This window comes from Ips typographus, linkage group LG3, assembly GCF_016097725.1.
Source record: "Ips typographus isolate SLU linkage group LG3, UJ_Ityp_2.0, whole genome shotgun sequence".
In the NCBI taxonomy this organism is placed as follows: domain Eukaryota; kingdom Metazoa; phylum Arthropoda; class Insecta; order Coleoptera; family Curculionidae; genus Ips; species Ips typographus.
The window spans coordinates 2,667,150-2,693,330 of NC_138424.1; the positions used below are offsets into that span (position 1 = coordinate 2,667,150).

The 26,181-nt window shown below is 35.1% G+C and overlaps 2 protein-coding genes across 10 annotated transcripts in view; one reads left to right on the forward strand and one right to left on the reverse strand.

The window, feature by feature from the left end:
• The window catches only part of Eph (Eph receptor tyrosine kinase), a 149,857-nt gene that overhangs the window by 38,541 nt on the left and 85,135 nt on the right, over window positions 1–26,181 (reverse strand). For all 9 annotated transcript variants that reach the window (XR_014177816.1, XR_014177813.1, XR_014177815.1 and 6 more), the window contains exon 3: window positions 23,751–23,833. Coding sequence is in view for 4 of the 9 variants with exons in the window: in XM_081976725.1 (XP_081832851.1) it covers window positions 23,751–23,833 (83 nt within the window). In the remaining 5 variants the exon portion in view is untranslated. The remainder of the gene's footprint in view (window positions 1–23,750; window positions 23,834–26,181) is intronic.
• On the forward strand, window positions 8,798–21,304 carry LOC145725880 (uncharacterized). Its single transcript, XM_081974796.1, has 28 exons — window positions 8,798–8,881; window positions 9,044–9,151; window positions 10,770–10,913; window positions 10,969–11,233; window positions 11,288–11,534; window positions 11,593–11,788; window positions 11,932–12,085; window positions 12,141–12,280; window positions 12,337–12,542; window positions 12,599–12,811; window positions 12,866–12,974; window positions 14,816–14,980; window positions 15,036–15,300; window positions 15,355–15,601; window positions 15,660–15,855; window positions 15,999–16,152; window positions 16,208–16,347; window positions 16,404–16,609; window positions 16,666–16,878; window positions 18,881–19,046; window positions 19,102–19,366; window positions 19,421–19,667; window positions 19,725–19,920; window positions 20,064–20,217; window positions 20,273–20,412; window positions 20,469–20,674; window positions 20,731–20,943; window positions 20,998–21,304. Exons 1-28 carry the CDS (start codon window positions 8,813–8,815, stop codon window positions 21,107–21,109), a joined length of 5,136 nt encoding a protein of 1,711 aa, XP_081830922.1. The 5' UTR covers window positions 8,798–8,812; the 3' UTR covers window positions 21,110–21,304.

The following is a 26,181-nucleotide window of genomic DNA, read 5'->3' on the forward strand; positions in this document are numbered from 1 at the left end:
TGGCAACATAGCAATTTGTTATAACAAAAATCGCAAAATCGATATAAGTGGTATAGGTAACCTAGCCAAGCCTATTGGTGTCGACCAATTTTTTTTCTATTTACTACGGACCTACCTCCACTCTTTTGTCCAGACAAAATCTCGAAAAAACGATTACAATGGGTAAAATTTAACCTAAAACGGACTAATTCAAGTAGGTTATGAGTTAGGAAACCCAACCAAAATCCTGGGTTAGCTTCTTTTAAAGTCTTCTGACCCGCCTAGTACTTCACATTGACCAAAACACCGAAAGTTTCTTCTCTTCGCTAAAATATAGAGTAAATTTTGGGAAAAACTTAAAAAGTGACATTTTCCAATTTTTCGATAGCTCCCAATGACCACCAAGGAACCCAAAAAAACACTTTTAGTCGATGGGACCAAACATGACCCAAATCTTGTTACCTAGTGTTATCTAATAGTTTGTGATTGGTCAAGAAAAAGTAGCAAGCTAAAAGCTGCTTTTTTGACCAATCACAAACAACCCTCTGTGCTGAAATTTATGCAAGCCAAGCTTAAGTTAAGTCTGGTTTAGACTGTGTAGAATACAGTTCAAAAAAAGTCACAGTCTGGACCAACGGTGCATTTGTGTATGAAACCTTCTGTAAATGTTTTTGGACAACAATTTATTCCATTGCAATATGTTAAACGGCTGTTACTTTATCACTTGGTATTAGTTTAACGTAACATTAACGTAACATGTTTGGGGAATATTCAGGCGGAAACTTTCAACCAACTTTCCGTAATTTATTACACCACCTTAGGCTTTAGAGTTTTATGGAGTAACCATTAGAATAGGCGTGCTTTACAGTGTTTATTAGTTACGGTTATTAAGCCTCTAGGTGCGTTTTCACAAAAGTGCGAACCAGTAGAGAGATGCAGAATCAGCGTCCCTTTTTCTTTTCGATCATAAAATTCTATGTGGTTGTTCGTCTTCATTTGTATATGACAAAGTGAGTCTTATCCAATTGCCCTTTCCTTTTTCTCGACTCAGGGGCGGACGACCCGATGTTTTATGTAATATTTTCGTGGCCACGTGACTGGCATAACGGCAAAGTCTCCCCTTAAATTTAAAATACCGCAACTAGTAACGAGACGCCGACGGAATTTAATTTTCCTTGGTTTTGTTTGAGTTTTAGAGCTGAAGAGTTTTTTTCCATAAGTTTGAGTCAAACCTACATAAAGTCCGGTCCGTTCATTTATTAAATTAAATTCCGCCGAAAAGAGATTACCGAGACAACTAAACGGGAGAAATCCCGACAAAGAATCTAAGCTACTTAAAACAACTTGGAGAGATAACAATCCTCCAAAGAACGATGGTTAAGAGAGACGGAGTTAACCGCTTTTAATGGGACCGAAGGGAGATAAAAAGGGAGGGTGTGTACATCGGTGGGGGAGGGTGGTTTTACGGCCCTCTTCCGCGATATATACTTGCATCGCCGTCTAAACAGATTAATAAAGCTTACAGAGGAACCCGGAGATTTAAAATTGAACTAGTCATGAATATTCTATGGACGCGATCCGGAATTGAATTCGCCATTTCCCGGCTACAAATCTAAATTAGTCGTCAGAGATGCGTGAAATTTATTTTTGGCCTAATGGATGGGAAATTTGCCTTGTGGCTTGGAATTGAACAACTGATCTACTACAATTTTTTTTTTGTTCGTACCGTATGATGGGCGACATATTGATATTGGAACGTAGACGGTTTATAAATCTCCCCAAGGGCGTAAACGTGTGCGAGTGACAGTTTGTCAAACGTCTCCCCGATCTAATCCTGATGGAAATCTTCTGATATGTTTGTCCTGAATAGGCTCCCTTTTCAATGAAATTAAAAAAGGGATTAGGGACTTCTCCTTTCCAATTGTGGAAGTGAAAGGCCGAAGGGCGAATTTTAATATCACACAAATTTGCATTACACGAGTTGGAACAACACTTGTTTGTTTCTTGTTATTGTATCTTATAATTGTAACAATCATGAGTAAAGTAGTTATAAATAATAAAAAATGCTTTAATATTGTGTGTTAGTACAGTAAATGTAATATTAGGCCCACTTTCAGTCACCTCAAGTTCAGCATTTTGACACTCATAAGATTGTTTTTCACTATTTGTGAGATTCGTAGGTCGTTTTTCTACCTGTTTACCATACTAATGTAAAAGTGCCTTAAGACAGCAAAATGCAAAAATAATCAATTCGGTTCTGTTTCATTTCTGTAATGTCTAGCAATTTTTCCATTTACCATATAATTTCTAGCTGGTAAAGCCAAATTTTGGAATTACAAATTTCAGTATAACAAATTTATAGGTGACAACTTCTATTTGTAATCATAAAATGAGAAAGGTTTGTAATGTAAAAATAACTAAACTTCTTTTATCTAGAAACCATTTGCATTTCAACAATAAAAATGTAAAAATAATGCGGGTATAAGGAAATTAGAAAACTAGATAAAATATACAGGTGTGGTAAATCCAAAACCGACCATAGGAAAACCGCGTAACGGACAGAGAAACGTACATTATTGCATGCGCGGGACTAAGACAGAAAACGAAAAAAATATCAAGTAGGCCATATTTTCAGCGCGCTGTTGCCAAACGCCAAAGTATCACTCAAATACCGTCGACAAAATAACTTGGCGTTTGGCAACAGCGCGCTGAAAATATGGCCTACTTGATATTTTTTTCGATTTCTGTCTTAGTCCCGCGCATGCAATAATGTACGTTTCTCTGTCCGTTACGCGGTTTTCCTATGGTCGGTTTTGGATTTACCACACCTGTATATGTGTAACTCTGGAAAAGATTAAACTCTTTGTTTTCGTAACAGATCGACCACGCCCAAAACTGCATTTTTCATGTATACATTTTTGCCGGAATTGTTTTATTTTAAGGTTTTATTGAACTAACAAACAACAATTGCAAAGTAATGTTTCTGAAAAATAAATCGTAACTGACATGTGTCAATCTCTTGATAGGTGATCACAGGGCACCAATAAGACTTTTTAGTAAGTGGTCATGTGACAAACCATAAAGTTGTGTTTAAAACACAACTTCTAACTTGTTTTTTAACTCTAATTTTAAAATCTACATAATATAAAGTTATGTGGTAATGTGTGACCACCTAGAAAGGAACAACAAGGTAACCCTCCTCTGGGTGCCGGGGCACGTCTGACTAGAGGGTAACGAAGAAGCAGATACTCTGGCACGAAAATGAGCATCGGGCCAGAACCATTCTGCGGCGTTGGAAAAGCATATGTCCAGGAAGTATTTAATAACGCTGAAGAAGACTGACGCAGGCCAAAGATCTCCTCGGCAATTTTAACCGAACTGATTAACCTCAGCAAAATTAGTCTCAAGGCATTAACGGGTCATTGTCGACTCAGAGAACACCTAAGGAAGCTAGGCCTAGAAGAGTACCTGCAGTTTTTGAGGGGAAGAACCAGAAACACTCCACCACATCTTGCTGAAGTGTTATGCTGTACGCCACAGAAAATTAAACACACTGGGATTACCCCAGCTTGCTGTGGAAGAAATACCTCGAACAGACCCACTCAAGATCCTGAAATTCCTAAAGGAACTAAATCTTGAGGGGCTGCTATGAACAAGGAAATCTTGAGATAACAGAAGAAGATGGGGTACAATAGATCAGGTCGCAGTACATCTGTCACCATCCACACCTACCATTACCAATATGTGATCACCACAATACTTACCTACAAAACTCCTCATACCTCTCTAGTACACGAAAATGCAACACTCTTGATCAATAATTTGAACACTCTATAGATTTTTGTTCCAACAAACGCAATTACTGTGGGTAGACCATTAAAAAAAAAAGTTAAAGCAACTGTTATTTTGGAAAGTTACTTCGGGAGATAAATTAAACAGCCGTGAGGGTTAGGGCGCCCGCCTATTGGTCATTCGCCCCCGTAGTATTTGCGGATAATCGGAAACGTACTTTCCAACCCCCTTTCCGCCTCACCGCGCCGTACAAATCCGACAGGAAACAGAAAATATACGTTCGTGATGGAAAAAATCAGGGTGTGGGGGAGAAAGAAAATTAACTGAGGCCGTTGGTACGTGCCCAGTATGTGCGATATTTACACCCCGGGGGTGATAATGTTTGAACAATGAAAGCGGCCGGGCCGAAAGTCGACAAATTGACAGTTATTTATTTGGTCCGTTATGGTTTTACCGGGGCTTCTGATGTCAAGTTTATTTCGTTTCGGTGCAGGGTTTGTTTATTGAGTTTGCACGTGCCGGGGTAAATTTAGAGACGTCCCAAATTGCGAATGCGAATCCATTAAGAATATTTATAATTCAAGTTCTGAATTCTAATTTAAAGCGACACCGATTTCCATGAACTGGGAAAATGTGGGGCAATATGTGTCAGGTGGCGCGTATCTCTACTAAGCATTCCGCTCCACTTAGTGTTATAAATTCTTTATCAAAACCATTAGTTATGTCAATTTAAACAAGGGGAAAAAAATGTGGAAATGGCTTGGCGAGCTGAAATTTCTCAATTTCATAAACAACCTAGTCGAATGAGTCGGTGCCGCACTTATTCATAGATTAAAAACACAATAAATCCTTACAACAGACCTGGTGCAAACGGCAAAGCTTAATGGCACCGCTACGGATATCGGCCGGTTGTTAATTATTTGTTTATAACCGCTTTACTTTTGCGCTTAACAGATTAGCGCTAAAATAAATGCAAACCTTGTAAAAACCCAGAAGGAGAACGTTAAAGCTCAAGCAATAAATCCTCGGCTCACAAACAATTGACATGCCTGGCGGATTAGTCGTTAATGAAAATTTATCACTTTTAAAAATGTGCCCGCAATTTGAATAATAAAACCATTGATTCGACTATTACAAAGGTGCCGACATTTTACGTTTATCTGATGCTATTCCACCATGTGATGACATCTAAATTAAAGCTTATTTTATTGGAAAACAGGTATTTAGGACGATAAGTATCAACTGAACCACACTCTGTTTAAATGACATTCTTGTTAAGACAACCAGATCATTTTAGTTTTTTTTTGTAAAAAATTTGAAAAGTGGAAATGACGAAAGTCTTAAAACAGTCAAACAAAACCAATGTCGTATTGTCCAAAGGATTATGCTCTTACTAATATACCTAATTATACAATTACAACATTAAATTACAATGTATGCTTCAGGTAATACATTTTTGTCATAGTTATTTATTACTCAGAAACTCTAAGGAGATATTGCAGCGTCATACTACCAAGCTTAAATTGTAAGTAAATATGACTTTTTTTTTCACTCGTTCTGTAAACTCAGTTTAACACACGGCGGTGCAAATGTAGCCTATAACCACATTTTCAAACGGTCCAAGTTTACTAAAAATTACTTTAAGACCCACAACCCAACCAAACAAACTTTTGAATTTTAAGTAACATTTTATTATCAAATTTTGGCTTATTGTGCTGTTAACATTTTAGGCGATTCTCGGTAAAAAATGCACTTTACATCTTCATGAATAAATGTTTGACAGTTCTGACAGTTGTATAGTTATCAGACCACACTTTAAACTAACATTTCACCCTCAATACTATCCCTCCAAGAAGCTAAACAATTTTTTGCTCACAAATACGTTTTACATCTCCATGAATCGGTTTTTGACAGTTGTGACAGCTGTTTAGTCATCCTAACTCATTCCAAAGTGACAGTCCAAAGTCGAAACTGTCATAATCAGGTTATGAAAGTATAAAACAATTTTTTTATCTTTGTTAAGCACTTCAATCGATTTGCGGTAAAAAATGCACTTTACATATCTATGCATCGGTTTTTTGATAGTTGTAACCGCTGTTTAGCCATCCATGCTCTGATCTAACCGTACAACGTCAAAACTGTCAAAATCAGGTAATACATTTTTTTCTTTTTGTCAAGGACTACGCGATTTGCTTTAAAAAAATATCTATACTAATGAATGTAATGTTTGACAGTTGTGACAGCTGTTTAGTCACCCTACCACGCTCTACACTAACAGTCCAAAGTCAAAATTACCTCTCCAAGAAGCTATTAAACATATTTTCTTTAGTAACACTTCAACTTTCTTGGTCAAAATACGCTTTACTGCTTCATGGATCAATGTTTGACAGGTATGACAGTTCTGTTGAGCATTTGTTCAGTTATCGGACCACGCTCTAAATAGCCAGTCCATCATCAAAACTGTGAAAATCAGGCTATGAAAGTATAAAATGATTTTTTTGTCTTTGTTAGGCACTTCAAACGATTTTCGGTAACAAAATGCTTTTTACATCTCTATGAATAAATATTTGACAGTTGTAACAATCATCTGACCACGCTCTAAACTAACATTCCAAAGTCAAAACTACCTATCCAAAACTGTCAAAATTATTGTTTTTTTACTCCCCCCAAATTTCGTTTTATATTTTGCAGAAATGAAAATTCTAAATTTAAACTACTCGTATTAAGCTATAACCTATAACAATGTCGCTAAACAGACTATAGCAAGCTTACAAATAGTAGTAGTCATTATAGAACACCGTAGTTCAAAATGTTCCAATAAGAACAAAAATTAGGTTAGGTTAGAAAATAAAAAATTGGAATTAAAAAAATAAAATAAAATACAATTATTTCCTACAGCATATATCTGATTTCACTATTTTGACAAAAAATTCAAAATGGCGACCTGGAACGCCATTTTGTATTTCATTTATTGAAACTACGTGAAATTTCCTTTAAAATGAGGTGCAAGTCAATATTTTGGCAGAAAATAAAAAATGGCTGCCTGGAAAGCCATTTTGTCTGTCATTTATTGAAACTGCGTGAAATTTCCTTTAAAATGAGGTGCGTCAATATTTTGGCAGAAAATTCAAAATGGCGGCTTAAGACGAAATATTTAAATTGAGTCAAATGTGGCAGCAAAACAAGTTTAAAAAATGTAACATTCTCTATAACTCTAGAATTCAAGATGATTATTTAGGCAAATTCAATTTGTCTTAAATTTTAGGTTTAAGAGGTTTTTAGAGACCTTTACCTCTCCATCCTCTGATCATATTTGCAGTTTTTGAGGACCATTAAAAGGTTACAAATAATCACTTTAAATGAGTTTCTCTACAAACCATTTTTAGAATATTACCATTTAAAAGCAAAAAAAAAACTCCCATCGGAAACTTTTAACGATAAGATGACGTTTCACTTTTTAGATGATTTGGCGTCTATTGTTTCTGCCACAATAGACAGTTAAAAAGCAGATTGTTATGGTAATTCCATCGCTGGAAATGCACTATACGAGCCAATTTTATTCTCTCACAGCAAAGTAGTAAGGAAATTATTTGCGTCCACGCACAATGTAAACAAGTTCACAAGGGACACAACTCGTGCCATTTTGCAATAATTCCAAAAACAAATATTTACTGGAGATTAATTTGCTTTGTCCTGACGCTAGTCCAACTTTGATAACGCCACCCCAGGATGCGGAAGTTTTATCATTCGCGCCCGGCTTTTATCTCCATGACATGGAAAGTTTGTTAGACCGCGTTTGCCCTCTGGATTCATGTCGTGTTTATTTCGTAATCACCCTTCGTGTACTTCTTACACTCTTTTTGCATGGAAACAAAGAAAAACAACGTGACAACCCCGTAGAGGCAACTAAACATCCCCCTAATCGAATTCCCTTAAGCGTTACCCAAAACAACAGACAAAGACCGTCTTTTAACTAAAAGCTCCCATTCAATCAGAGCCGATTGAGGCAAAAAATCGTTTTCTCGGATAGCTTTTTTCCAACCCATAAAACCGATCATCGAGAAGAAATAATTTCCGGGAATTTCGCATGCAACTGGAATCGATGTGGAAAATAATAATGGATACTATCCAGGGGAGTTTTTCCAAGCGGGTCCTTTGATGTTCCCAATTAGGACCAGTTATAGATCGATTCCAGCAGGCAAATGCAATATATTTTCAATCAAAATCGTTAACGACATTTTTTTTACTGATTATCCAGTCAATCGTGTGCTTATACGGGTATTTACCAGCGATGTGGCATGTGGAATGTTTCACACAACCGACTAATGAGAGTCTGGAAAATAGCACTTTACACTAATCACAGCCCTTTTGATGACCCGTGCAAATTTGCAAATAGTACGTTAGTTACGATGTGAAGGTTTTAATGACAAACTTAACACTGTTGAAGTATAGCCCTAATTCACGGTTTCACTTTTTTTGGTAATCACTTGAAAAATACCAGTTTTGATAGTGATACTGGTAGTGAACAGGGCCCTAATTCTTGAAAACAGTGAACGGAATTTTCATGAGAAGTGTTGATAGAATGTGACAGAAGCCGCTGACAATGGCGGGTTCCTGTCACATTCTACAGACCTTACTCTTGATAATTCCCTTCCCTTCTTTCAAGAATACACACATTTGAGAATTTGCAATTTTCAATGAATTATTAATTAATAATGAGTAAATGAAAAACGAAACAAAACAAGTAATCAATTTTTAGAATTTATAAATTAATTTAAGGTTAGGTTACTGTTAGAAAAACAAAGGCACTTATGTATTCTCCCACGTGATCAATGCGTGTACTATATTGTAGAGTACCACGTGGTCATCTGATTGATACGGGTTCTGTCATTTTTGGTTATTTGAATTTGAAAAAGGTAAACAAACATTTGCTTTTTAGTGGGTTTCTGTTTCCTGTACTGTCCTGTAGTTTTCCATGAGTTTTCCTATTATTTTTATCGATAAAACAAAAATTTTGTTCAGTATAGTGCTCGTGTAGACTATGGCCGACACCAAACCAGTTTTTCTTAATGTAGATTCCAGTATTGTTGAGAATAATTTAGGAATAACTGTAAGTAACCTAAAAGTTTATTTCATACAGAGGAGAGAGGATACATTTGAAAATATTTTACAAACTTTTTCTTTTTGTGGCATTAATTATTAGCAAAAACCTGGTTAGGGGTTAAAGTTGTGGTTTGATAGTGCTTCATGATTGAAATGATATTTTTTATAGGTTGTTACAGCCTTGTATTGTTGCTATATAAGTCTGATGATGAGCTTGATAAATCGTTTGGCACTAAACAGCAGGAATATCCATCAAAATTGGTTAAACCACATCCAGGTAAGTAAAATATGTTTATTTTAGACATTGTGATTTGAATTAAAATAATAAACCATTTTGTGTTGATATCAAGATTTGTGAGTACAATTTGTGTTAAATAATTTTTAAAACAATATTTCAAGAATAATGCAATGCTGTTTTCTATGAGTAAGTTTTCAGTTAGTGTTATTATTTTGTTCATATAGTTATTGATATTATTAAAAAAAAAACAAAAATAAACATATCAAGCTTGTAAATCTGACTCTTAAAGTCAGTCAGGTAAACGAATTATCCGATTTGTGGAAAAACTGACTAAAAATCCATCTTTTAGACTGGAAAGTTTCCAGATAGTCTATAGGAAGGGTCCCTAGAAGTGTAAAAGGCGATTTTCAACAAAATATATCTTATCAAACAGCAATTTTCAGACGATGGCAAGCACGAACTTCAAAGAAGTTCTCGCTAAAGTTTGCCGATGCTCGAAAAATCAATTGAAAATTCCTGCAGTAAATTCGAATATTTAAAATTCCTTTTTGGTCATTAACAAGTTGCATTCAACATTTAGAGCCTCATATCGATTTGGATTGTTTTTTTCTTATTTCAGTTTTTTCTTTGTAGACCAAACTTATTTACTGCATTGAAGTCTTCTAGCCAGACATCCAATTTAACTAAAGGAAAGTAAAAAAAGTTTGTTTTGTTTTCCACGATCTAATTGCTTTTTCCTCGGTGCCCACGTAATATAATCCGGACCGAATCTCGGCACACCATTTGTCATCAAAATCTCAAACATCCGGTTTAATTAGAAACTCGATACATCATCAGGTCAATTAAACAAAAGTTTTTGATTTATTGGCGAGGGGGGGAGTATTTGAATGATTTACGGTCTAAAAATCTCCAGCTGATTAGCTCAATCTTCAGAAATGTTAATGCTTTTTAAAAGAGCGGCAAATATCTCATACAATAATAACCAAATTAAACCCGGGCTTATTTTCATAAACTTGATAGGGGGTATAAAGATAAAGGTTACAATGAGAATGTAATATTTACTAAGGTATACAGGGCGATCCACCACAAACTGCCGTTATCCGTTATGGAAAAACCGTAATGACTATAATTCTGAAAATTTGGGAGTATATTTTCACACTTTTCAAAGTTCACTTTTGACCACCCCGTATGATTTTTCTGCACCCACTCTTAGAACCAACCTTGGAAAAACACAAAAACGAAGAAAAACCCGTTTTCTGATATACGAAAATTACAATTGTTTCTGGTAATGCAAATGTCAAATTTTACGCAAAATGGCAAATATCTCAGAAACCGATGCAGATAGATATATGACATCATACATAAAATACGTCTAGAACTGGTCGTAAAATCCAAAAATGCAAAAATATACAGTGTTTCCAAATATACAGGTAGTTTTATCTGATAAAAAAACTGTCAATTAAGGACCAAAATCAACCTTCTTTGTTAGCTTTTGCCAGCTTCATCTACCCAGTGAGATGGAAACCTGAGACACCCTGTATATATTGGCAATAACCAATCTTTCGCAAAATAAAATGTATTGGTAATTGTTTATTTTTTCATGACCTAAATAAATGGATAAACATCAGTTTAAAAGCGCGAACTGTTAAATAATAAGTTCCAGTTAATTCCATCAACCACAATGATGACTATCGAGAATGGGGTGATCAAAACCCCTGATATCCAATTTGATGAGAATTGCGGCGGATTTGGAGTTTTACTATTTAAACTTTGTCAACAATATAAAGAAAAAATTGCTCTGGTAAGCTGTTCTGGAATTAGTTTTCCCTTAAATTAACTTTGCTTTCCCATGTAAGATTAACACAAGAAACGATGAGTTCTACACCTACAGCGACCTTTTGGAGAGATGTATTTCCACCGCCAAGGCCCTACAGAATAAAGGCTTTCGCAGACAAGACTTGGTGGCACTTTGCTCTAACAAGGAAAACATCAACGCCAATGTTCCAGGGATTGCAGCCCAGTTTTTAGGCGGCATTTCTTATAGCGTAGGCACTGACCTATCTGTGGAAGAGTACGTGGAACTACTGGAGCAAGTCCCACCAAAATTTATTTTTTGCATTGGTTGGTATAGGTATAATTTCCTAGAAGTGATCTTCTGATTTGTGGTGTTTTCAGAGGAAGTCAGACCAAAACTCGGCAAAGTCCTGGATAAACTAGGCTGGCCAGAATCACTGCTCGTACAGTTTGGGCCAGAATTTGATAAAGAATTCCTGAGTTACGGACCTGATGACCATTTCAAACCAATTCACGTGACTAACCTAAGGGACACCTGCCTAATTCATTTTAGCAGCGGTACCACTGGTACCCCCAAACCTATTTGTCTGAACCACTATTATTTATTGGCTATGAAAGAATTCGTAGGGTAATTTTGACAACTACTGGAAAATGATTAAATTTTAATAAAAAACTTTTGTGTACAGGGGTAAACCCCACCCAAATGTAACAACCAGTCAGTTTTCTGGTTGTACGATGGGTCCTGTTTCATTAAGGTACTCTAACTGGTACTGGGTGTCTACAACGTTCGATTTAGTAATAATGATGTTGCACGGAGGGTGTAGACTGTTGAAAGATTACTTTGTACCACAAGAGTTTTGGGCTGATGTTGAAAAGTATCAGGTAAGTCATTTTTGGTACTATTCATTTGTTCAGATCACATGTGATGGTAGTTTGTGATTGGTCAAGAAAAGCAGCTTTCAGCTTGCTGTTTTTTCTTGACCAATCACAGTTATAAGCTCTACCTTAATGACTAAATCTTCCAGGTTAGTGACGTTACGTTCACACCTTTCAACGGCGTCGAACTATCAAATTCAAAGATACCAAAAGGAACTAACATATCCAGTCTCAAGAAACTGGTCACGGGAGGTCACACTTTATGTAAAGATTATATCCGCGATTTATGGAAAATTCTGCCAGGTTACTTGCTAGTGTGCGTGGTTAGAGTTGGCTGTAATGTGATCGTTTATTGCAGATGTTTCCATATACCAAATGTATGCAATGACAGAATGTGGTGAGTGCACTTCTTTTGACACAGAACTACCTGCGCATCAAAAATTATTAATGGCGAAACCTCAAAGTTGTGGTTTACCAGTACCTGGATTACACTACAAGGTTTGTTATTACAACTTGACTAAAGTGAAATATGTTATTGGGAGAGGAAATTATAGGTTGTAGATGTGGAAACTGGTAAAAACTGTGGCCCCAATCAACCTGGTGAACTCTATCTGAAAGGCAAGAAACTCTTAAATGGTTTTTATAACAAAGACAGCTCCTCAATTTTCGATGAAGACGGTTTCATGAGGTCCGGTGATTTGGTGTACTATGACGATGATTGTTGCTTTTTCGTATTGGACAGGATTAAAAGCGTTCTAAGGTATAACATATTCAATATTCTTTACAGAATGATAGAGGAAAATGAATGTAATGCAGGTGGAAAAACTTCTGGTTGATTTATCCCTATCACATTGAGCAAGTGTTGCTGAGCCATCCAGCAGTCCACAACGCCATAGTTATAGGAATACCGCATAAAACTGAAGGAGAACGACTGATGGGCGTGGTGATAATGAAAAATGGTTTTGAACAAGCAGTAACCGAAAAAGAATTGGAGCTGTACGTTGAGGAACGAGTTGAAGATCATAAAAGGTAAGTTGAAATGGAAAATCTGCAATCTTATACAGGATGTTGCAAATATTACAGATTAAGAGAAGGTGTTAAGTTTGTTAAGGAGATGCCCCTTACAATAACAGGAAAAGTCAATAGATTAAAGCTAAAACAGAAGATATTAAACAGATTAGGTTATATTAACTAAACAAAGTGGGAAAATAGTCTCTAACTGCTCATAAACCATTATTGTAAACAAATTTAGTTTTGTGATTTCATTGCAGAAATAAGTATTCAAAACTAATACAGAGTCTTAAGCTTTTTTGTATAACTCTTAGATGCTAAAAGGTGGTATGGTTGAATATACTTTTCAAATTAAATTGACTGTTTTGTATTAATCACAAGTTGTGAGTGAAAAAGGTTAGATTCTTGGTAAATTACAGTACTGTTAGCATATAGACTTACCATTAATTTGCAAAGATGGTTATAGTGTTATTATTTTATTCAAATAGTTATTGATATTATTAAAAAAAAAACAAAAATAAATATATCAAGCTTGTAAATCTGATTCTTAAAATCAGTCAGGTAAACGAATTATCCGATTTGTGGAAAAACTGACTAAAAGTCCATCTTTTAGACTGGAAAGTTTCTAGATAGTCTATAGGAAGGGTCCGTAGAAGTGTAAAAGGCGATTTTCAACAAAATATATTTTATCAAACAGCAATTTTCAGACGATGGCAAGCACGAACTTCAAAGAAGTTCTCGCTAAAGTTTGCCGATGCTCGAAAAAGCAATTGAAAATTCCTGCAGTAAATTCGAATATTTAAAATTCCTTTTTGGTCATTAACAAGTTGCATTCAACATTTAGAGCCTCATATCGATTTGGATTGTTTTTTTCTTATTTCAGTTTTTTCATTGTTGACCAAACTTATTTACTGCATTGAAGTCTTCTAAGCAGACATCCAATTTAACTAAAGGAAAGTAAAAAAAGTTTGTTTTGTTTTCCATGATCTAATTGCTTTTTCCTCGGGTGCTTACCTACCTAATATAACCTGGACCAAATCTCGGCACACCATTTGTCATCAAAATCTCAAACATCCCCTTTAATTAGAAACTCGATACATCATTCGATCAATTAAACATAAGTTTTTGATTTATTGGCGAGGGGGAGAGTATTTGAACGATCTACGGTCTAAAAATATCCAGCTGATTAACTCAATCTTCAATTTTTAGAAATGTGAATGCTTTTTAGAAGAGCGGCAAATATTTGTTTCATATTTAAAACAAAACGCAATCTCATACAATAACAACCAAAATAAATCCCGGCTTGTTTTCATAAGCTGATTACTACACATGAAGTGTTCTAGTTATTTTCTTGGTTTGATAGGGGGCATAAAGGATAAAGGTTACAATGAGAATGTAATATTTACTAAGGTCCACCACAAACTGCCGTTATCCGTTATGGAAAAACCGTAATGACTATAATTCTAAAAATTTGGGAGTATATTTTCGAACTTTTCAAAGTTCATTTTTGACCACCCCGTATAATTTTTCAGCAACCACACTTAGAACCAACCTTGCTAAACATGGAAAAATACAAAAACGAAGAAAAACCCGTTTTATGATATACGAAAATTACAATTGTTTCTGGTAGGTAATGCAAATGTCAAATTTCCGCAAAATGGTAAATATCTCAGAAACAGATACAGATAGATATATGACATCATACATAAAATACGTCTAGAATTTGTCGTAAAGTCCAAAAATGCAAAAATATACAGAGTGTTTCTAAATATACAGGTAGTTTTACCTGAAAAAAAAACTGTCAATTAAGGACTTTAGTCTAGAATTAAATTGCAGTTAGACCAAAATCAACTTTCTTTGTTAGTTTTTGCCAGCTTCATCTACCCAGTGAGATGGAAATCTGAGACACCCAATAAATGCAATAACACACCAGATATATGCAATAACAAATCTTACGCAAAATACAACGTATTGCGTAGTTGTTCATTTTTTTATCACCAAATAAATAGATAAACAGTTTAAAAGCGTGAACTGTTAAATAAGTTGCAGTTAATTGCATCAGCTACAATGATAACTACGGAGAATGGGGTGATCAAAACCCCTGATATTCAATTTGATGAGAATTGCGGCGGATTTGGAGTTTTACTATTTAAACTTTGTCAACAATACAAAGACAAAATTGCTCTGGTAAGCTGTTCTAGAATAAATTTTCCCTTAAATTAACTTTTCTTTCCCATATAAGATTAACACAAGAAACGATGAGTTCTACACCTACAGCGACCTTTTGAAGAGATGTATTTCCACCGCCAAGGCCCTACAGAATAAAGGCTTTCGCAGACAAGACTTGGTGGCACTTTGCTCTAACAAGGAAAACATCAACGCCAATGTTCCAGGGATCGCAGCCCAGTTTTTAGGCGGCATTTCTTATAGCGTAGGCACTGACCTATCTGTGGAAGAGTACGTGGAACTACTGGAGCAAGTCCCACCAAAATTTATTTTTTGCATTGGTTGGTATAGGTATAATTTCCTAGAAGTGATCTTCTGATTTGTGGTGTTTTCAGAGGAAGTCAGACCAAAACTCGGTAAAGTCCTGGATAAACTAGGCTGGCCAGAATCACTGCTCGTACAGTTTGGACCAGAATTTGATAAAGAATTCTTGAGTTACGGACCTGATGACCATTTCAAACCAATTCACGTGACCAACCTAAGGGACACCTGCCTAATTCATTTTAGCAGCGGTACCACTGGTACCCCCAAACCTATTTGTCTGAACCACTATTATTTATTGGCTATGAAAGAATTCGTAGGGTAATTTTGACAACTACTGGAAAATGATTAAATTTTAATAAAAAACTTTTGTGTACAGGGGTAAACCCCACCTAAATGTAACAACCAGTCAGTTTTCTGGTTGTACGATGGGTCCTGTTTCATTAAGGTACTCTAACTGGTACTGGGTGTCTACAACGTTCGATTTAGTAATAATGATGTTGCACGGAGGGTGTAGACTGTTGAAAGATTACTTTGTACCACAAGAGTTTTGGGCTGATGTTGAAAAGTATCAGGTAAGTCATTTTTGGTACTATTCATTTGTTCAGATCACATGTGATGGTAGTTTGTGATTGGTCAAGAAAAGCAGCTTTCAGCTTGCTGTTTTTTCTTGACCAATCACAGTTATAAGCTCTACCTTAATGACTAAATCTTCCAGGTTAGTGACGTTACGTTCACACCTTTCAACGGCGTCGAACTATCAAATTCAAAGATACCAAAAGGAACTAACATATCCAGTCTCAAGAAACTGGTCACGGGAGGTCACACTTTATGTAAAGATTATATCCGCGATTTATGGAAAATTCTGCCAGGTTACTTGCTAGTGTGCGTGGTTAGAGTTGGCTGTAATGTGATCGTTTATTGCAGATGTTTCCATATACCAAATGTATGCAATGACAGAATGTGGTGAGTGCACTTCTTTTGACACAGAACTACCTGCGCATCAAAAATTATTAATGGCGAAACCTCAAAGTTGTGGTTTACCAGTACCTGGATTACACTACAAGGTTTCTTATTACAACTTGACTAAAGTGAAATATGTTATTGGGAGAGGAAATTATAGGTTGTAGATGTGGAAACTGGTAAAAACTGTGGCCCCAATCAACCTGGTGAACTCTGTTTGAAAGGCAAGAAACTTTTAAATGGTTTTTATAACAAAGACAGTTCCTCAATTTTCGATGAAGAAGGTTTCATGAGGTCCGGTGATTTGGTGTACTATGACGATGATTGTTGCTTTTTCGTATTGGACAGGATTAAAAGCGTTCTAAGGTATAACATATTCAATATTCTTTACAGAATGATAGAGGAAAATGAATGTAATGCAGGTGGAAAAACTTCTGGTTGATTTATCCCTATCACATTGAGCAAGTGTTGCTGAGCCATCCAGCAGTCCACAACGCCATAGTTATAGGAATACCGCATAAAACTGAAGGAGAACGACTGATGGGCGTGGTGATAATGAAAAATGGTTTTGAACAAGCAGTAACCGAAAAAGAATTGGAGCTGTACGTTGAGGAACGAGTTGAAGATCATAAAAGGTAAGTTGAAATGGAAAATCTGCAATCTTATACAGGATGTTGCAAATATTACAGATTAAGAGAAGGTGTTAAGTTTGTTAAGGAGATGCCCCTTACAATAACAGGAAAAGTCAATAGATTAAAGCTAAAACAGAAGATATTAAACAGATTAGGTTATATTAACTAAACAAAGTGGGAAAATAGTCTCTAACTGCTCATAAACCATTATTGTAAACAAATTTAGTTTTGTGATTTCATTGCAGAAATAAGTATTCAAAACTAATACAGAGTCTTAAGCTTTTTTGTATAACTCTTAGATGCTAAAAGGTGGTATGGTTGAATATACTTTTCAAATTAAATTGACTGTTTTGTATTAATCACAAGTTGTGAGTGAAAAAGGTTAGATTCTTGGTAAATTACAGTACTGTTAGCATATAGACTTACCATTAATTTGCAAAGATGGTTATAGTGTTATTATTTTATTCAAATAGTTATTGATATTATTAAAAAAAAACAAAAATAAATATATCAAGCTTGTAAATCTGATTCTTAAAATCAGTCAGGTAAACGAATTATCCGATTTGTGGAAAAACTGACTAAAAGTCCATCTTTTAGACTGGAAAGTTTCTAGATAGTCTATAGGAAGGGTCCGTAGAAGTGTAAAAGGCGATTTTCAACAAAATATATTTTATCAAACAGCAATTTTCAGACGATGGCAAGCACGAACTTCAAAGAAGTTCTCGCTAAAGTTTGCCGATGCTCGAAAAAGCAATTGAAAATTCCTGCAGTAAATTCGAATATTTAAAATTCCTTTTTGGTCATTAACAAGTTGCATTCAACATTTAGAGCCTCATATCGATTTGGATTGTTTTTTTCTTATTTCAGTTTTTTCATTGTTGACCAAACTTATTTACTGCATTGAAGTCTTCTAAGCAGACATCCAATTTAACTAAAGGAAAGTAAAAAAAGTTTGTTTTGTTTTCCATGATCTAATTGCTTTTTCCTCGGGTGCTTACCTACCTAATATAACCTGGACCAAATCTCGGCACACCATTTGTCATCAAAATCTCAAACATCCCCTTTAATTAGAAACTCGATACATCATTCGATCAATTAAACATAAGTTTTTGATTTATTGGCGAGGGGGAGAGTATTTGAACGATCTACGGTCTAAAAATATCCAGCTGATTAACTCAATCTTCAATTTTTAGAAATGTGAATGCTTTTTAGAAGAGCGGCAAATATTTGTTTCATATTTAAAACAAAACGCAATCTCATACAATAACAACCAAAATAAATCCCGGCTTGTTTTCATAAGCTGATTACTACACATGAAGTGTTCTAGTTATTTTCTTGGTTTGATAGGGGGCATAAAGGATAAAGGTTACAATGAGAATGTAATATTTACTAAGGTCCACCACAAACTGCCGTTATCCGTTATGGAAAAACCGTAATGACTATAATTCTAAAAATTTGGGAGTATATTTTCGAACTTTTCAAAGTTCATTTTTGACCACCCCGTATAATTTTTCAGCAACCACACTTAGAACCAACCTTGCTAAACATGGAAAAATACAAAAACGAAGAAAAACCCGTTTTCTGATATACGAAAATTACAATTGTTTCTGGTAGGTAATGCAAATGTCAAATTTCCGCAAAATGGTAAATATCTCAGAAACAGATACAGATAGATATATGACATCATACATAAAATACGTCTAGAATTTGTCGTAAAGTCCAAAAATGCAAAAATATACAGAGTGTTTCTAAATATACAGGTAGTTTTACCTGAAAAAAAAACTGTCAATTAAGGACTTTAGTCTAGAATTAAATTGCAGTTAGACCAAAATCAACTTTCTTTGTTAGTTTTTGCCAGCTTCATCTACCCAGTGAGATGGAAATCTGAGACACCCAATAAATGCAATAACACACCAGATATATGCAATAACAAATCTTACGCAAAATACAACGTATTGCGTAGTTGTTCATTTTTTTATCACCAAATAAATAGATAAACAGTTTAAAAGCGTGAACTGTTAAATAAGTTGCAGTTAATTGCATCAGCTACAATGATAACTACGGAGAATGGGGTGATCAAAACCCCTGATATTCAATTTGATGAGAATTGCGGCGGATTTGGAGTTTTACTATTTAAACTTTGTCAACAATACAAAGAAAAAATTGCTCTGGTAAGCTGTTCTGAAATTAATTTTCCCTTAAATTAACTTTTCTTTCCCATATAAGATTAACACAAGAAACGATGAGTTTTACACCTACAGCGATCTTTTGAAAAGATGTATTTCCACCGCCAAGGCCCTACAGAATAAAGGCTTTCGCAGACAAGACTTGGTGGCACTTTGCTCTAACAAGGAAAACATCAACGCCAATGTTCCAGGGATCGCAGCCCAGTTTTTAGGCGGCATTTCTTATAGCGTAGGCACTGACCTATCTGTGGAAGAGTACGTGGAACTACTGGAGCAAGTCCCACCAAAATTTATTTTTTGCATTGGTTGGTATAGGTATAATTTCCTAGAAGTGATCTTCTGATTTGTGGTGTTTTCAGAGGAAGTCAGACCAAAATTCGGTAAAGTCCTGGATAAACTAGGCTGGCCAGAATCACTGCTCGTACAGTTTGGACCAGAATTTGATAAAGAATTCTTGAGTTACGGACCTGATGACCATTTCAAACCAATTCACGTGACCAACCTAAGGGACACCTGCCTAATTCATTTTAGCAGCGGTACCACTGGTACCCCCAAACCTATTTGTTTGAACCACTATTATATATTGGCTATGAAAGAAGGCGTGGGGTAATTTTGACAACCCCTGGAAAATGATTAAATTTTAATAAAAAATTTTGTGTACAGGTTTAAACCCCACGAAAATGTAACAACCAGTCAGTTTTCTGGTTGTACGATGGGTCCTGTTTCATTAAGGTACTCTAACTGGTACTGGGTGTCTACAACGTACGAATTAGTAATAATGATGTTGCACGGAGGGTGCAGACTGTTGAAAGATAACTTTGTACCACAAGAGTTTTGGGTTGATGTTGAAAAGTATCAGGTAAGTAATTTCTGGTACTATTCATTTGTTCAGATCACATGTGATGGTAGTTTGTGATTGGTCAAGAAAAGCAGCTTTCAGCTTGCTGTTTTTTCTTGACCAATCACAGTTATAAGCTTTACCTTAATGACTAAATCTTCCAGGTTAGTGACGTTATGTTGACACCTTTTAACTGCGTCGAACTATCAAATTCAAAGATACCAAAAGGAACTAACATATCTAGTTTCAAGAAACTGGTCACGGGAGGTCACACTTTATGTAAAGATTATATCCCCGATTTATGGAAAATTCTGCCAGGTTACTTGCTAGTGTGCGTGGTTAGAGTTGGCTGTAATGTGATCGTTTATTGCAGATGTATTTATATACCAAATATATGGAATGACGGAATGTGGTGAGTGCACTTCTTTTGACACAGAACTACCTGCGCATCAAAAATTATTAGTGGCAAAACCTCAAAGTTGTGGTTTACCAGTACCTGGATTACACTACAAGGTTTGTTATTACAACTTGACTAAAGTGAAATATGTTATTGGGAGAGGAAATTATAGGTTGTAGATGTGGAAACTGGTAAAAACTGTGGCCCCAATCAACCTGGTGAACTCTGTTTGAAAGGCAAGAAACTTTTAAATGGTTTTTATAACAAAGACAGTTCCTCAATTTTCGATGAAGAAGGTTTCATGAGGTCCGGTGATTTGGTGTACTATGACGATGATTGTTGCTTTTTCGTATTGGACAGGATTAAAAGCGTTCTAAGGTATAACATATTCAATATTCTTTACAGAATGATAGAGGAAAATGAATGTAATGCAGGTGGAAAAACTTCTGGTTGATTTATCCCTATCACATTGAGCAAGTGTTGCTGAGCCATCCAGCAGTCCACAACGCCATAGTTATAGGAATACCGCATAAAACTGAAGGAGAACGACTGATGGGCGTGGTGATAATGAAAAATGGTTTTGAACAAGCAGTAACCGAAAAAGAATTGGAGCTGTACGTTGAGGAACGAGTTGAAGATCATAAAAGGTAAGTTGAAATGGAAAATCTGCAATCTTATACAGGATGTTGCAATTATTACAGATTGAGAGAAGGTGTTAAGTTCGTTAAGGAGATGCCCCTTACAATAACAGGAAAAGTCAATAGATTAAAGCTAAAACAGATGATATTAAACAGATTAGGTTATATTAACTAAACTAAATGGGAAAATAGTCTCTAACTGCTCATAAACCATTATTGTAAACAAATTTAGTTTTGTGATTTCTTTGCAGAAATAAGTTTATAGATATGAAAACATTAATCCTAAATAATATTTTTATTTGATAAATAATTCATTTTATGGCCGTAAATAGTTAATAAAAAATGCTATCCAATGGTATAATAACATTGATAGATTGGTGATATTGTTTGGTTTCTACAGGGCTTCAAACTTGAAAATATTGCGACAAGTAAGCGCAATTTTTTCAGTTAAACTCAATTAAATATTCCAGAGACTAGCAATATGCTCCTTATTGTAGGACTAACTTAAAATTGTCTATATTATAAATTTGTCGATTATATTACACAAATTAATGTTCTATATTAGTGATTACTTCAGTTACTAACTAAATCGATAAATCATTATTTCAAAATCATCTCCAGTTTGCATTGCAAAAAATATGGATATAAGTCACGAAAATCGTGTCTTTTAAAACAGTTTGACAAAACAAAATGATTTTCAGTATGGCTTTTAAGAAATCTGTAAAGCAGTACAAAACAGATTGCGTGTATTTATAGTAAATAACCAAGAAACTGTCTAGTCGTAGAGTAGTCGGTAATACAATTCTGAATAATTTAAATAACATTATAAAATTATTCCAATTCTTGGAAGGTCGTAAATATTGTCAAATGTAATTTGAATGAAATTAAGGGTGTGCGGATCGTGTTTTCTACCAAAGTGTGTATTACATTGTCACTTTGTAACGTAAAAACAATAGATCGAAAGTGAAGCGATATAAATCCAAATGGTTGAATGCGTTTTGTTCGATTTAGACAGTTATTGCGGACGTTACCGCTTTAATTGGATGATTAATCGATTGTATAGCGTGATAGGAACGTGTCGAAGATGGGTGCAATATATCACTATACCTAGTTACTTTATTTAGGGTAGACAATTATAAAACGCTAAAGGGGTATATTTTAGATGGAAAAATCCGAAAGCCTTCAATGCAAAATAATGGCACTCGAGACTTTTAAATAAAATCTGAAGCTTTCAAAGTCCCTTTTAGAAAACCGAGTCAATTTTGAATTTGAAAGTTTAGCAAACCAACCACAAATAAAGCCAAACTTCCTTGAATTTATAGTAAAACATATGGCTTAAGTGAAAAATGTATTTACGCGGTTGCATGTGTGCGTTTCTTCTAAATTTACGCCCTTATTAAATTCCAGAATCCGAATTTTCTCGTAGCGATATATCATTCGCCAGATTAGGTTTGACCTGCCAGCCTACCAGCCGTGTATAGTAGCAAAATTAACCCCCCAGCCTTTTATATTACCCTCCGCTTATAAAAGCTGAAAAATATTATAAAAGTTGACTTCTCGACCGGCTAACAAAGTTAAATGAAGGAACTTTTTAAGTGCCGCTTTTTTACATGCATTATAAAACCGGGAAACTAATTTTATCTTACGGAATAGGGAGAGCAAGTTGCTGGTAGAGTTCATTTCGAAATTATTTGCACCAAGGATGCGTTTAATGTTTTTTGGTGGTGTTATTCTGCTGCTGTTAACACAGAAATGTATTAATTATTCCATAAACCAGTTTAGTAATAATACAAATTCTTTAAGTTGTTTAGGAGGGTTTTACCAATTTCAGAAATGAAAATAATTTTTTCTACTTTTAACGCGCTACTGAACTATTAAAAATAGCATTTTAAGGCACTAGTGCTTTAAAGAAGCGTTAACAAATAATTATTTGCTATTTCGTACTATTGTCGGGACTTTGGTAGTAGCCACTTCATTCAAAATTCATAGTTTTAAAAACTATTGGATGACAGCCTTCAAACAAATTTATTTTTGAGGGCAACAATTATCGTTATAGAATTATTGACATATGGAACTGGTTTGACTGTTTGCAGAAAAAGAATTTCTCAAATATAAAGAATTATTGAAATTTTTGATGTGTTTGTAGAAAAAATATTGTATGGTATTCGTGTTAAAAGTGTTTTTAAAGCACTCATGCGAATTACAGAACTCAATTTACCCAAAACAAAAATTGCCATTCAAAGGAGACTATAGATTTACAAAAATTAAATGATAATTAACAACTTCTAAACCATAGTTGTTGTAAATGGTGAGGTTTTGTTTTTTGTTTATCAATCCCAATCCTCTGACCGGTTTCGCCGTATTACGGCTCATCAGAGAGGCTATAGGGCTTGATAACCAAAGAACAAAACCTTCGTTCCAGTATAGTCAACTGGATGCCAGATGCACACAACTATCATAGTTGTTGTAGTTAAAAACTACCTTAAACAATAGATTTTCCTTTTGGGTTAACATAATGAAGTCATTTAAGTTCATATGGCAATCACGTCGATTCTCAATTTTGCAAAGTCGTGGAATGATGAACAGTATTTTGAAATAACCAGAGTAAAGGTTATACGATTTTCGTAGTGTCATACATAGAGTTTTAGCCATTAGGAAGTTCAAAAACGTGACCTCCGGGGTCACTCAAAGTAGTCAAAGCGTTTACCTAATTGGGAAGATCTAATTAGGGTACCCGACTGTCCTTAACGGTTTTAATTAACGATTTCGTGGACTCGGTTTGTGCCTGATTTGGTTACTACAGTTTAAAAACTTACCCCTGGAGTGCTGGATTGAGGGCCGTAAGGATATCTAGTCCAATCTAAACTAGCTTCTTCGGCTGTGGTGTCCAAAAGAACCACTGAAACAAAACAAAATTAGACTATTAGACGTAGAATTTTCATATAAAACGACGCTGACTATTTAACAAGATTAAGTTCCTAATTGCTTGAATTTTTCGCGTTTCAAGTCGCATTGTGCCCAGGCTTTGCAGGTAATATCCCGCTATTAAAGAGCGTGTGAGTCATAATTGGTCTAATTTTTATGAATGGTTGTAATTAAAGGGCAATTTGCTCTTATAAATTTTTGTAGCGATCAAAAGAAACCGGAGTAATACGAGACAAGGGACGGTAATTAACAACAATTACTCAATAAAACGACAATAGTGTTCAATTAAATGCTGGCCCAACCCCAATACCTAGTTACGGTAGCCGATTGTTATTAATTATTGATGTTTTTTTTTTTGTTTATTGACTGTAACCGAGAGAAGCTCGAAATACACCAGTCGATGGGGTTCTTGTATTACCACGAATTGGAACGAAGAAGGCAAAATCTAATATTCTCCTTTCTGGCTCCGAAGACAAACTCGATCGTCTCCAACTCCCACGAGGACTTTTTATATGGTAATGCGGTGACGAGTAACAGGCGAAGTTTTGGTTTTACATAAAATGTTTTGTCAAAACCAATAAAATCAATCAGGACACAAAGCGGACATTGTAAAAACGACTAATAATGTACATTGTGTGAGAGAATGCGTGTTGTTTCGTATGTGTGTGGGTGGGGTTCGAATTGGACACACCGGTAGGACCTCTGTAGTGAACTTTGGTATTAAAAGAGAGCACAAGAATTGTCTCCAAGACGGACACTCCCCAAAACGATTAAGTCTTTCAGTAGTTTATACTAGAAATGTTGCATTCAAAAATGAGGGGTAGAGTGAGGAGTAGTTTGTGATTGGTCAAGAAAAAGCAGCAAGCTGGAAGCTGCCACCAACCAACCAATTGAATTGGCGTTTCAACATAAGAGATTCGCCCTCTGGTGGACAATTTGGAAACAATTTCCGGACATCCTAAACGTCATTTTTCAGTTTGTTTACGTTGATCAAACCTAAAAACTCTCAACTCGGGAACTCAAAACACTACAAAATCAATTTAAACTGTTTTGACAGCAGCAAGCACTAATACGTCCATATTGTAGTTTTTGACAAAACCCTTCTAGTTTATTAAACTCGATCAATCCCCTGTATAATACCGAGTTTAACATCTGCATGGTGTTGCATCTATTTAACAAAATAAAATCTGTACAATTTCTAGTGCTATAATTATGTACATCCTTAAAAAGTTTAAAATTATCACAGATATATTGAGGTAAAAGGTTATGTTTTAGTTTAAATACAAACAAATTAACATTAAACATGATTTTTTGACTGACAGACAACATATTTAAAACTTTCAACATATATGTAATAGGTGTATAATAGCTACATTTCAAAATCACTCTTAAGGCTCTATTTTGGATTTTCTCTAACTGGTTTATCCTATATTGGGGCAAATTATATAGCAAAGTTGAACAGAACTGCAAGTGGGGTACTGCAATGGCGTTGTAAAGTAACAATCTTTTTTGTAGTGACAGTGGCTTACTTACTCTAGTTAAAAACCCAACTTTTTTTGAAAATTTTCTAATAACATAGTCTGCGTGTGCATGAAAATTTAGATTGCAATCTAATATTACCCCGAGATAATTAATATATTCTAAACTAGCCAAAAACAGTCGAAAAGCTTTCAGATTATTCTAAAATAGTCTAAAAACTTTCTATAAACTCCCAAAAGCTTTTAAAACCATCTAGGAACATTTAAATACTTCTAAAGCAGTCAAAAAGCATTATAATACCTATACAAACTGACTAGAAGCTTTCAAAACTATCTAAAAACAGTCCAAAAGCTTCCAGAATGATCTAAAATTGTCAAACAGTTCTCAAAAGAGTCTAAAAGCTTCCAGATAATTTTAAAATAGTCTAAAAATGTTCAAAACAGTCTATAAGTTTCCAGAAACATTCTAGAAACTCTCAATAGCCTTTAAAACAACCTAGAAACTTTAAATACTCCTAAAGCAGTTAAAAAGCATTATAAGAAGATTTCAAAACTATCCAAGAACAGTCCAAAAGCTTCCAGAACGATCTAAGATTTTCAAACAGTTCTCAAAAGAGTCTAAAAGCTTCTAGATAATTCTAAAATAGTCTAAAAACTTTTAAAACTGTTCATAAGCTTCCAGAATCATTCTAGAAACTCCCAAAAGCTTTTCAAACATTCTAGAAACTTTTAAATACTCCAAAAACAGTCGAAAAGCTTCCATATGATTCTAAAATAGTCCAAAAACATTCAAAACTGTCTATAAGCTTCCAGAAACATTCTAGAAACTCCCAAAAGCTTTTAA